General features: G+C 39.8%; 2 protein-coding genes across 3 annotated transcripts in view; one reads left to right on the top strand and one right to left on the bottom strand.

Moving 5' to 3' along the window:
- Nucleotides 1–12460, bottom strand: part of LOC110055154 (dihydropyrimidine dehydrogenase [NADP(+)]-like) — a 234894-nt gene that overhangs the window by 45403 nt on the left and 177031 nt on the right. For both annotated transcript variants that reach the window (XM_089286667.1, XM_089286668.1), the window contains 2 exons: nt 4302–4385; nt 406–526 (listed from right to left, as the gene is read on the bottom strand). In XM_089286667.1, the coding sequence (XP_089142793.1) occupies nt 406–526; nt 4302–4385 (205 nt within the window). The remainder of the gene's footprint in view (nt 1–405; nt 527–4301; nt 4386–12460) is intronic.
- LOC149114045 (uncharacterized) lies at nt 7566–8925 on the top strand. Its single transcript, XM_089286665.1, has one exon. The coding sequence runs from the start codon at nt 7669–7671 to the stop codon at nt 8893–8895; it is 1227 nt and encodes a 408-aa protein (XP_089142791.1). The 5' UTR covers nt 7566–7668; the 3' UTR covers nt 8896–8925.

Here is a 12460-nt window from a genome sequence, read left to right as displayed (position 1 = left end):
GGGCTGAAATTGTTTTTGCTTCTTTTATTAGGGTTACTTGTGTCATTTTTGTCAGTGCCACCTATGCTAACGTTGGGAAGAGAATCGTAGCCCATGCTAATGAGATTAAAAAAATCTGTAATACCTGAAGTCACCTTAAAATATGTCTTTTCATGTATGTGTCAATTAGTGTCAAACATTGCCAGGTGACCTTTAAATCCACATGAAGCAAGTGCAATGCACCCAACTCAAACACAAATTTCAGGACCTGGAGAAAGTACCACCCTCTAGAGAAAAGAATGAATATTACATCCTAAGCTTTGCATCACTAAGAAATTAAAAAAAACAATTAAAGCAAAAACTTAGCACTGATTTCTTATTACTTCTTTTCTAAGCAGGTTTGCTTAAATGACATGTATCTCCTACCTTCTTTAGCAGCTCTTGCAATGTTGACAATATCCGTGACATTAGGAGTTAGCTTGGCAAAAAATGGAATTTTAATGGCACTTCGAACCCAACGGCAAATGTTACGGACCAGTTCAGGATCCTAAAATGAATGCTATTAGTTAGTGTCTTTGTTTGCTTCTTATTCTGATGCACAACATAAATAATAACATTTATTACTAATAACTATAGTGTCAGAAGAATACATGTGTTGTGCATTCAAAACAAAAACATGAAGTGCTGTACTGACAAAATGCATTTTAGCAATACTTCAATTTTAAGATTTTGGTTGGCAACCCAACCACAGCAAACATAGAGTAGAGCATGTGATCATCTTGGTGTATGCTTCAATAAATTTCAACATTTAATGTTCAGTTTTGTAAAGGAGAAAACAAACAAAAACAGACAAACAAACAAAAAAACAAAACATTATAGGATATGATAAGAGAATAGATAGTGAATTTTAAGTTCGGTGATAAAATGTGAAAGGTGAATTGCTCAACATGACATGAGCCTGGGACAAAGGAATTGAACCCATGACCTCCCGAACACTGGGCGGGTGCTCTATCCACTGAGTTACGGGAACTCCTGGAGAGCAAGGTCATTTAACTGAGTTCATATGTGACAGGCATACTGCTAGGATCAGAACTGTTGAAGTCATCACAAGTTTTGGAATTTCTCAAAGTACTGCACGTTCAACTTCTGAACTAAAGTATAAACAGAGCAAACAGATACATACATGTACCAACATGACTTTGTCATGTAACTCTACAAATGTTTGCCCCTTTTGGAAATTGCACATTGTATTTTAAAACTATGTAGAAATGAAAGACTATGAGAGTTTGTTTAACACCCTCACTTTTTAAAGTACCTTGAATTATTTCATTAGCTGACTTTAAACTCCTGTCTATCTCTAAAATCAGCAGTTTTGCTCATGTATGACGTAGTATTCCATGAGCTTAGAAAGCAGTCCAATGGCACTCACTCATGCACGCACGCACGCACGCACTCACTCACTCACTCACTCACTCACTCACTCACTCACAAACTCACTCACTCACTCACTCACTTCTGATTAATTTATTCATTACAGTTGGATTAAACGTTTTTTCTCCTATCTCCCCCACTAAGTATTGTTTTTTGTCCTAAAGACTTCTGCGCATATGTTTGGCAGGTTTTATGGCAGTATGAGAAAAGCGTAAATTTTTGTCCAACAAGGTCGAAGATGGTTTTTTGTTTGACCTGTAAACAGGGATTCCTTTGTGGGTTGAAAAATGGGATTAGTTATTACGCTAAGGAACACTTGCTGTGACAAATTGACAACGAAGTCCTATAAGCGACAATACTTGCATTGAAATCTTAAAAGCTAAAACCTTAAAATTCGTGGTCTGTGGACAAATCAATGAAATTGTTTAAAAATGTTTTAATGTCACCCGGAGGAGGAATGAAATGAATGACATGTCATCTGGAAGTTAAAGTGAACCTCCTCCTTCATGTATCGTTTTTTTCTTTAAAAACTATGCCTGTACACATTTTGTGTCATTTTTGGGTGTTGTCTTCACAGAGTTGATGTCTGTCCATTGGCAATTTATATTATCGATCAGTGCTATGGACGTAGTTTATACTGGAAATGTTGATAACAAGTCTCTCATATATTTGGGAACAAAAGCATTATCGCAACCCTCAACTGGCCAGGGTAATTCACTCAGGCCAGGAGATGTGCAGCCTTGTGTAGCTTTGAAGAAGCTTACGTTGAGTTCCTCTCTTGCTGGGACTTAAGGTGGCCAAACACAGTTTTTGTGTGCACTCTAATGCGATTCGGCACGTGCACAGGGATTGCAAATAACAAATATGGTGTCAATACAGCGATCATTTTATTTGCTCAATGCCCGCACTATCAACGCTATTTTTCTCCATAATTGAAACAGTGCATTGATGGTTTTAGTCTTTAATTACAAAGGTATGTTAGGAAAGGTATCGACGCAAAGAACCCAGCAATTCTCAGATTTTTCTTTGTAACCAAAAGAACACAGTTAAATGCAGCACATGCGTAGTAAGTCAAAAAATTGCAATTGAATGTGAAATAGCTTTCTCGGAAATACCCCTATTTCTCAAGAACCACTGATTAGAACTTCACTAAATTTGGCATGAAAATACTTCAGGAAATAAGTAACTGGAGTAATGAAAAAAAAAAAGAATTGTAACAAAGGAAATTTTAGATATTCCAGTGAACCTTCAACAAGTGATAATTAAAGATGTCTCTGTTAAATTATTATTGAAATTGAGTGAGGATTCTCAAGAAAGCAATCACACTGCAGATAGCTCTCATCAACTCTGTTTCCAACAACCTAAGATATAGGCACTGAATTGATTATTTACCTGCATTTTGATCCCATTTGGGTGACAGTAATGGTTGCCAAATGTCACACAGCCTATAAGATCGTCAGTTTGTGTCTCATGGATAGATTCATTAATTCACCTAATCAATGTGAGCCCATGCGTGTAACACACCAACGATAATAATCGGCAAGGACGTACAGTTTCCTCTCTATGAAATTCAGGACATCATCTATCACTGAATTTATCATTCAACTTAGGACCATTATTATAAAGTACCATATGGCATTTCATTTCATAGCTTTGTATTAAATGGAGCTTTGTAGCAATTGTCATGCAATGATCGTAAACCTGGCCGAATTCTGGGTTCTAAGCTGAAACAGGCTTTAGCTTAGTTCTGGGTTGTTTCACTTTGACGTGTGGGATGTATGTTTTGCTTAAAGCAAATTCAAAACAATTAAAGAAACATTTACTCGCCAGAAATCGCAAAAGCAGGAAGCCAAAATCCACAATGGCTGCCTTGGGCTGAAAAGCTTACACTCATTGAGCCCGTAATGACCGTAATGGAGGAATATCTCGAAAATAATTCGCGCTCCACCGATTCTAAAATTTTTCAATATTTCCAGGCAAATTCACTCCGTTTATCAACGACTAATACAGTATACATCCCATCTGGCGTCGATGGAACAACATCTGTAAAAACAAGAGACGAGATGGCATTTTCAGATGGCCAGAAGTAACACCCCAGCTATATAGAGCGTTTCTTGACATAAATTAACATGGGAATGTTTAAATTAGAAACTCGTTGAAAACTTGCCCAATGTTGCGCGTGCAAGTTTGTTGCAGAAGCGCGCGCCGCTTCAAGAGTTGTACATCACGTGCGCACAACTTAACTGCTGTAGCTACAGCAACTTCTTGTAGCTTCTTGCGGGTTGCTTGCGCTTGGATCCTGCAAGACGCAAAAACTTCTTTGCGGTTAGAAGTTAAAACTACAAGAACTTCTTTGCAGTAGGATTTTTGAAATGCAAGAACTTCTCCATGGTAGGATTTTCAAACCGAAAGAACTTCTTTGAACAACATTGCGAGCAGCTGCTGAGCATTTGGATCACCAACATGGCACTTATAAATGAACAGATAGTTTGACCTGCAGCAACTTCTTGTGCCTTCTTGTGGCTTGCAGTAAGATTCATAGGTTTTTGCGGTAAGACTTTCAACTTCTTACATTTCGAATGTTTTTGCAGCTGAACCGCAAAAACAGGACGTTTTTACTTCTTGCGGCAGCTTGCGTGAAGTAGTGCTATACTACAAAACGTAAAAAAACACTGGAACATTTGAAATCAAATTTCTTGAAAATTAGCCTTCTTTAAAAACAAAGAATAAGGCATCATGGTGACCTTCATTGCTTAGAAACCAGAAAAGATAAAACCATGTTCATAAGCAGCCACTATAAAATAAATAGATGGTCGTCTGCTGACTGCATATTTTTACCCAAAGGGCTAAACTAAGGGTAACTTAATGGAGCCTGTTTAATTTGTACATACCTGGCCACAAGCTAAGCCCATGCCTCTCTCTCCCATCCCATGAGGACACGATAAGTTTAACTCCAAAGCATCAGCACCTGAATTCTGGACATAACAACAACCAAAAAGCAATAAACAAAACATATGAATAAAGCCAGAATAATGTTTTGGACAAGAGGGGGAGGGGAGGAACAGTTTATGGAATGGAGAAGACAGCAGGAACTTCCTGTCTTGGTTTGGTTTATAACCATACTTAGTAATACTTGATGTATACTGATATTGAAAACCATGACATCGAAATGTTGTTACCACAAAAGGACTCACAAAAAGGAACTTCTCGGGTTCACCCTTGTACCACCGATTAATGATGGTAATTAGACTGAGTAGAGTCCAATTTGTAATAGTAATTGTAACTTTGCAAAATTGTAACTTTGTAACTTTGCAAAAACAGGCTCTACGTATAAGCACATTCTTGAAACGAGATGCTCATTTTGTCTGCCGATTTGTAAATGCAACGATCCGATTACATCTTTGAGTTTTCACTATCTTATTAACTATTAACTTTCATCAGGCAAGTTTTCACCATGTTCATTAACTGTTAACTCTCATTAGGGGAGAGATTCTCAGGTTTCATAAAATCCTCAAACCTTCAACAAGACCTATGACTATGTGTGTTTATGCAATATTATTGCATAATCCCACATACAATCATGGTTTTAACCAAACTGCTTGATGGTTGTTAGTGTTTTTGTTATGATGAGGACCACATATTTCCTAAGTATATACTCGATGTGTTGCCCAGTCTCTGGGTGCTTAAGGGTACAGTGGGGTGGGGATATCTCCTCATGTTTGGTGACGTCACGAATGGGTCACATTCAGGAATCATGCAACACCTGATTGATTTGTCAAATTCAGTGTATTTTTAACTTTGTTTTCTGAAACAACCATGGAACATGATAAGAATTATGTTGATATTTTACAAAGTGTAACCGCATGTTCGTTGGGAACTAGACTCATTTCCATTCGCACTTTCTCAGATCCCTGTCTGTGTTCATGCAATCTTTTACGACGGGTTTTTGAGAATCTTGGCGTTCTCTGTACGCCATGGTTTGTGCTGAGTCAGGATTCGCTCCCTGTTCTCTGCATAATAGGGAGCTTAAGAAAACCATGACGGTAACGGCAACAGCAACGTCGCTAAACAAAAGGTTTAATGAGGAGAACAGTGGCTGAGCACGAGCGTTATAATTCTTGGTACATTTCTTTGCCGTCCTCTGAAAAACAACAATGCGAAATGACCAAATTCTGCGTTGTCTGGAGAACGTGAACCACAACAACTCACTTTTTAAATTTTTTATTTCAAATTTATCGATGTGCCCTAGATTCAGTTTTGTGATAGTTTCGACAGTTATAAACAAATTAAATGACTTTAGGGTACCGCGAGATTTGTAGGTAAAATATAAACTCATTTTTCAGTTGACATTGCCCTCGACATCACCATCATGGTTTCTCAAGCTCCCTAATATCTTTTATAGTAGGCTCTCCCACAAACAACCTTCTTGCCTTTCTCCGGTGATTGATTGGAGGAATTCACCTTGGGTGGGTCTTACAAATAATGATTGAAACCCTAAAGTCACTCTCCTTCATCCAACTCGTCGGGGAGTAACTTCTGCATAACTCTGTTTAACAAGAATTTTGGTTTTCCCACTGCTAACTCTGCTGCTTCGTCAGAATCCATGTCGTCTTCGTCAATAAAGCGTTGAAGAGTTTTCATGACTTTATGGTGTATTGTGTCGTGTTTGATATGGTGAGTCCATTTTAGACACTCCTAAGTAAGTCCTTTGTAGCCTTATTCTACTTACAAGTAATAGGGTATTGAAAGCGGCATTCTCTGCATAGTCTTGGGTTTTTCCCCTATCTAGGAACCGTTCCATTTCTTTCATGAAGGGTTCTTTGAGATCTTCCCCCATTTTTTTACGCAACAGATTCCACGGATTGTAGTCTGGTTCATCATCCACCACTTCTCCTTCCTCTTCAGAGCTGCTACTATCCTCCTTTTTTCCTGTTCCTCTTCTGCCTTCTCCTCCTCTACATTTTCTTCATTGCTTCCACTTTCTTCCACAGGGCCAAAATATCTGTTGAACGATCAGCCATGGTCGTTTTTCTCTCACAACCTTCACCCAGGACAGCGTGTTTCAAATGAGCCAAGTCAATTGAAGTGCTTTTTAATCTGATATGAGCAAGCACTGTCACATAGGGCGTTTTGCCCACCTGACGCGGGCGAGAGAAAAAAGCTGACGCAAGCAAGGGTAAAATCTGACGTAAGCGAGGGTAAAGGCTGACGCGACTGAGCACAGTCACGTAGGGCATTCTGCCCACCCAAAAATTAGTGCCTGTTTTGCTTACATCATTTATCGGGTCACGTGCACCCCAATCCAACCTTATTGGTTCCAGGTTTTGACAGGGACTTTTTGCAAAAAGGAAACCAGGGCGAATCTTCAGTTCTGCCATCTTGGATGAAATCTGGCCTTCTGATTGGCTAAGAGCAGTCACGTAGCCTAAATTCGGCCTTCTAATTGGCTACGGGCCCAATGAGCGTGCTATACCACTATTTTCCAAAGACTTCTGGCCACTATCGGAAGATTTCCCAGGATTCTCAAAAAATTGTCTGATGTCCACAAAAAACGTCTGAATTTGTTTTGATCATACACCAACAAATTTAAGTTAAAAGGTCAAACATGATAATTATCAAAGAAGTCACCTATATCTTGACTAGTGAGGATATGGAAAGTACATGGAATAATATGGAAAATACGCATGAATTTTACAAACTGTATATTTTTCCAGTAAAATACTCTATACAATTTAACTCCATGATATTTGTCAAGGAAAAGGTTGTTGTTATTCATCGTGGTAGATGCAATAATAAAGTGTATTATTGTTTGTCTCCCGATGTGGTCACTTGAGATGTAGATCGCGACATTTCGACTGCTTACTGCTAGTCTTCTTCAGGCGATAAGGTCGACTGATTGCACGGTATCATTTATATCACAAAGGTCGGCTGTGATTGGTGCATTTCGATCCTCCTATTGTTCCATTGTTCCAGCGAGTAGCTGTTCCCTCAGTGGTCTGCTGTTGTACCGTTCTCCTTAACGAAGCTGAGGTGTCCTTACTGAAGAAAGGTCTAAATTTTGCCGTGACTCCTACGAGCGTCCCAGCCACTGAGATCATCACCAAGATTGAGTCAGCAGTCAGGCCACTAGATGCGGAGCAAGCAGACATAGTCAGGAGATCTGTCAACACCATCCTTCAACAGGCACAACCACCCACGCCCAACATCACGAAGGAACAGCAGGAGGCTCTTAAAAGCTTAAAAGAGGACAACTCCATCATGGTCCTTCCGGCCGACAAAGGACGCGCCAGGCTAATCCTGGACGCTGACACATACCATGCAAAAATGTCAGCACTAATTGATTCTGGACCGTACCAGCTGCTCGACAAAGATCCGACAGGCCGCTTGACCCGGAAGCTATCTGAAAAGCTGCTAACCCTGAAACGGAGTGGACACATATCAGAGGCGGTTTATAATAAAATCAGACCTCGACACAAACAACCACCTAGGATCTATGGTTTGCCGAAGATCCACAAGGCAGACACACCGCTTAGGCCAATTGTGTCCTGTGTCAACACCTTTGCATACGACCTGTCTGCTTTCTTGGCTAATGTATTATCTCCTCTTGCAGGTAACTCGAACTTCACAGTGAAGAACTCAACTGACTTCGCATCCACCATCGCCAGTGAAGAGATCCAGGACCACGAGACCATGGTGTCTTTCGACGTAGAGTCACTGTTTACCAATGTACCGATCGAGGGCGCCGTACAAGCCACGCTACAAAAAATGGAGAACAATGCAGGCCTGGCTGACCGCACGACACTTACACCAGTTCAAATCACAGACCTCTTGAATTTCGCATTAAGGTCTATGTACTTCCAGTACAACGGATCGATTTACGAACAACGAGACAGCACAGCCATGGGGAGCCCTGTATCCGCGGTTATTGCTAATCTCTACATGGAGATATTTGAAGAACAAGCAATAGAGTCCGCACCTTGCAAGCCTAAGATCTGGAAACGCTACGTAGATGATACTTTCACCATCCTGGATCGGGATAGAGTTGACGTCTTCCTGCAACACCTGAACAGTCAACAACCATCAATCCGTTTCACCATGGAGATCGAGAACAACAACAAGATCGCCTTTCTCGACACGTCAGTTTACAGAGAACCTGATGGCCGCCTCACCACCAGTGTCTACAGGAAACCAACACATACTGATCAGTACCTAGCGTATGATTCACACCACCCTCAGTCAGTAAAGCGCAGTATTGTGAAGTGTCTGTATGACCGGGCTAAGCGTCTCGTCACCAAACTATCAGTAATCGCTGGAGAGAAGAAACATCTGTCATCTGTACTTGTTTCTAACAGATATCCCTCCTCTTTTGTACAGAAGATCACAAAGGCACGAACAACCTCAAGAAGAGAGCCTGTCACGGAATTTAAATCCACCACCGTTTTCCTTATGTCCAAGGAGTTTCGGAGTCTCTCCGCTGCTGCCTAGAACAAGGCATTCGCACCATCTTTAAGTCTGACACGACACTTCGGTCACACTTAGTGCGACCAAAGGACACCGTCAACCCGGTTAAACAAGATGGTGTTGTCTACAGGATTCCCTGTGAGTGTGGCAAAGTCTACATCGGGGAAACAGGGAGATCTATGCAGGTGAGGATCAAAGAACACGACAGGGATATACGACTCGCCCGTACCCAGACCTCCACCGTTTCTGAACACACCCACGAGACCGGCCACTATCCTATCTGGAATGAGGTCAAGTTTATTGATCGAGATCCTCACTGGTACACACGTAGGGTCAAGGAAGCTATTCACATAAGACTTCACCCTAACAACATCAACAGGGATAGTGGAATTGAAATTCCTGAAGCATGGACACCCATGATCAAGAAACACAACAACAGGAGAATGGTACAACAGCGGACCACTGAGGGAACAGCTACTCACCAGAACAATGGAACAATAGGAGGATCGAAATGCACCAATAACAGCCGACCTTTGTGATATAAATGATACCATGCAATCAGTCGACCTTATCGCCTGAAGAAGACTAGCAGTACACAGTCGAAACGTCGCGATCTACATCTCAAGTGACCACATTGTGAGACAAACGATAATACACTTTATTATTCCATGATATTTGTAGTTAAGTTGTACAAAATAACGCAAACTATGAGCAAAGTACTTTAAACATGAATATATGAAAGATCATATATTTGAACTGCAGAGAAAGATTTGAAGACATAGCTGATCATCACTGTTACACAAAACATATTAAGCAGGTGTGAAATTAGGCCTGAAAAAATTCAGGCTCAAACAATATTAGAACCCATGGCCTCTTCGATAACAGTGCAGTGCTCTACCAACTAAGCTATCAAGCCAGCTGAGAGTAGGGGTCGTTTTTCTTGAAGGTCCCTAAAAAAGTTTTCAAATCCAGAAAGCTGTAGCAAAATCTCAAACATCATGATTACAGAGCTATATTATACACATATTCTCCATGAACAGAGGTTCTTTTCATATTTTCACGCGTATACACCTCTCTGCTTTTAGATACAGGTCAATTAAAAATGGCTTTACGGCCCAGAAAAGTTTCTGGGGCTTTCTAGAAACAGGCCCCTGGTCACATTGTGAGTACATAATATACCCATTTATGGTGAAGAATACAAGTGAATATATGAAAGATCATACATTTGAACTGCGGAGAAAGAAATGAAGTCGTGATTGATCATCACAGTTATATACACAACTTAAGCAGTTACTGTTATGAACTAAAGCCTGAAAAAAAATCAGGCTTCAATGGGATTCAAACCCATGACCTCTGTGATACCAGTGCAGTGCCCTGCCAACTGAGTTATCAAGGCAGCTGGGAGCTGGCCATGTTGTGAAGTGTATTGTGGGCTCAAAAGATGCACAGAGAAACAAAAGTTCAGACTTCTGTGTGATAATTTGCTACACATGACTGTAAACGATAGAAGCAAAGAGATTTCAAATGGATTTCCATGACTGAGGTTCGTGTAGGTTAGTTTAGGTTTTGTTGTGGACCTCAGGTACCATAATATTACTGTATGAAATACCAGTAAGAAGAGTTGAAGGCATAAGATCAATAATAATAATAATAACGATAATAATAATAATAATAATAATAATAACATAAATATCTATTCATTTGATAAAAATACATACAAAAGTTACAAAGTAGAATTAGCTAGAATATTTAATAGGCACTTACTTGTACAATATCGAAAATTGACTGATAATTAAAAATTAAGATTATTAAATACGACAAGAAATTGAAAAGTCTACATTGCTAATTTGTATCTTATATCTAAACCTAAGTCTATTAAGAAAGGTATTTTAAAATGTTCAGCATGTATTTTCGGAAATTGTCCACAACTATTCCCTAACCTCATTGCTGTTTGTTTAATTCAGGGTAAATGAGTGTATAGCAGGTGGGATGGGTTGTTGCTTATTGTTTTGAAAAGTCAATAGAGTGTATCCACATTCCACCAATACAAGTTTAACTTACATCTTGTTGTCCTTTTGAACATATCATTCAACAAACGCACTGACTCAGAGGACAGAAGACTAAACTTGTGAGAGCTAAGCAACACATCTAAGTTTGAGTGTGACAAACTACATGTACCTACAACACTGCTTATTAGTTTTCTTGCTTTATGAGAAAGAAAGTTCACTAGGCAATGTTAATTCACAGGCGGCCCAAGTGCCAGATGAGAGGAAATAATTCATGTAAATGAAACATATGTGAACATGACTCTTGCCTTCTGTTAGATCTTATAACCGCGCTTTTAAAATTTAACTGTTTGCTTACCACTACAGTCGCAATGCAGTGCATATTCCAAATCAGTCCTTGATGATTCTTTTCTTACTGTAGACATCACATCACTTGATCAACACAAACTCTATTATTGCACCATCAGTCGTAACGGTTGTGAAATCTCCAATGACGTAATGGTCTTAATCTGGAACTTTGTTCGGGACATGTATGGGCAGGAACAATATGAACGATACGATAATAACACTATTAACAACAGCTTTCTTTCTTGAAAGTCACGATTAAATTTAATTGGTGTTTTCCACGAGTAAAGGGCTAGCAAAATAGTCACACAAGTCACATAATTCAAGACTTCCATTATCCATGGCTACCTTTAGTACGGTGGTTATTTCCCTACCAATGACGTAATCCTTGCATGTTCTGACAAGTTCTTTGCTTGGCTTGCAAATATTTAATTTTCCTTCTGATCACCGAACTCACTGCGATGAAACATCCAAAGAATTTACTTCATTTGCCTAAAACCATAAGAAATACTCACAAAATTGCAAATAAATTGATGAGCGTCGCTTCTGCCGAAATAAACTTGCAAAGTAAACACGATCTTATTCGTCAGGTAGCGAAAGTGAAAGCTGCAACGTCAGTGCATTCCATGGCTGACGTAATACCTTTTTTTAGCGTATTTATTATTTCCCTTCAAATCCAGTGTTTCAATAAAACCAAAAGAAAATACATTTTACACACAAATAAAGAAAACAATATCCGTAACATTGTCCTTGTATTAATGTTTCAACAGCTTTTGGCGAGTAAACATCACAGGTTGCGTGATTGAACATTTGGCCGAGAGGAAGTTTGGGTCTGGTCACCGACAAAACTAAAAAAAAGTCAATAAACCATGGGTAAACCATGAACAGCGCTCAGCCATGGCCGCGCGGTTAATAACTCGCTTCCCATTCCATCAGTCGCTGGTTCGATTTGCAAATCTCATCGCAACGGCCTGAAAATCGCTCGTTTACCAGCTCAAATCTGTCTCTCTCGCTGCTGCATCATGTGTATAGCCAACAGTGACAATACCAGATTTGAAACTCGAAGCTTAGCGACCACGTCTGCTCAACAAAAACAGCACTCGGTGGGTGGGATGGAACTATTGCCTATATGCAAATCAACACTATGGGAGGGTACACCGCCCTTTTGTATTGTAAAGTAGTGTCAGTAGTAGGGAGGATTATACTTCGTCTCATCTCTCGCCACTTTTGACAGCATT

The sequence above is a fragment of the Orbicella faveolata genome, unplaced genomic scaffold, assembly GCF_042242905.1.
Source record: "Orbicella faveolata isolate gen_17 unplaced genomic scaffold, um_ofav_v1 contig_14, whole genome shotgun sequence".
Lineage (NCBI taxonomy): Eukaryota > Metazoa > Cnidaria > Anthozoa > Scleractinia > Merulinidae > Orbicella > Orbicella faveolata.
The sequence above is the reverse complement of the archived record's forward strand: the minus strand, read 5'-3'. Positions and strand labels throughout refer to the sequence as shown.

What these genes read in the sequence shown, in the direction of transcription:
- LOC149114045 (XM_089286665.1), top strand. Translation starts at nt 7,669, where the DNA reads ATGGTCCTTCCGGCCGACAAAGGACGCGCCAGGCTAATCCTGGACGCT.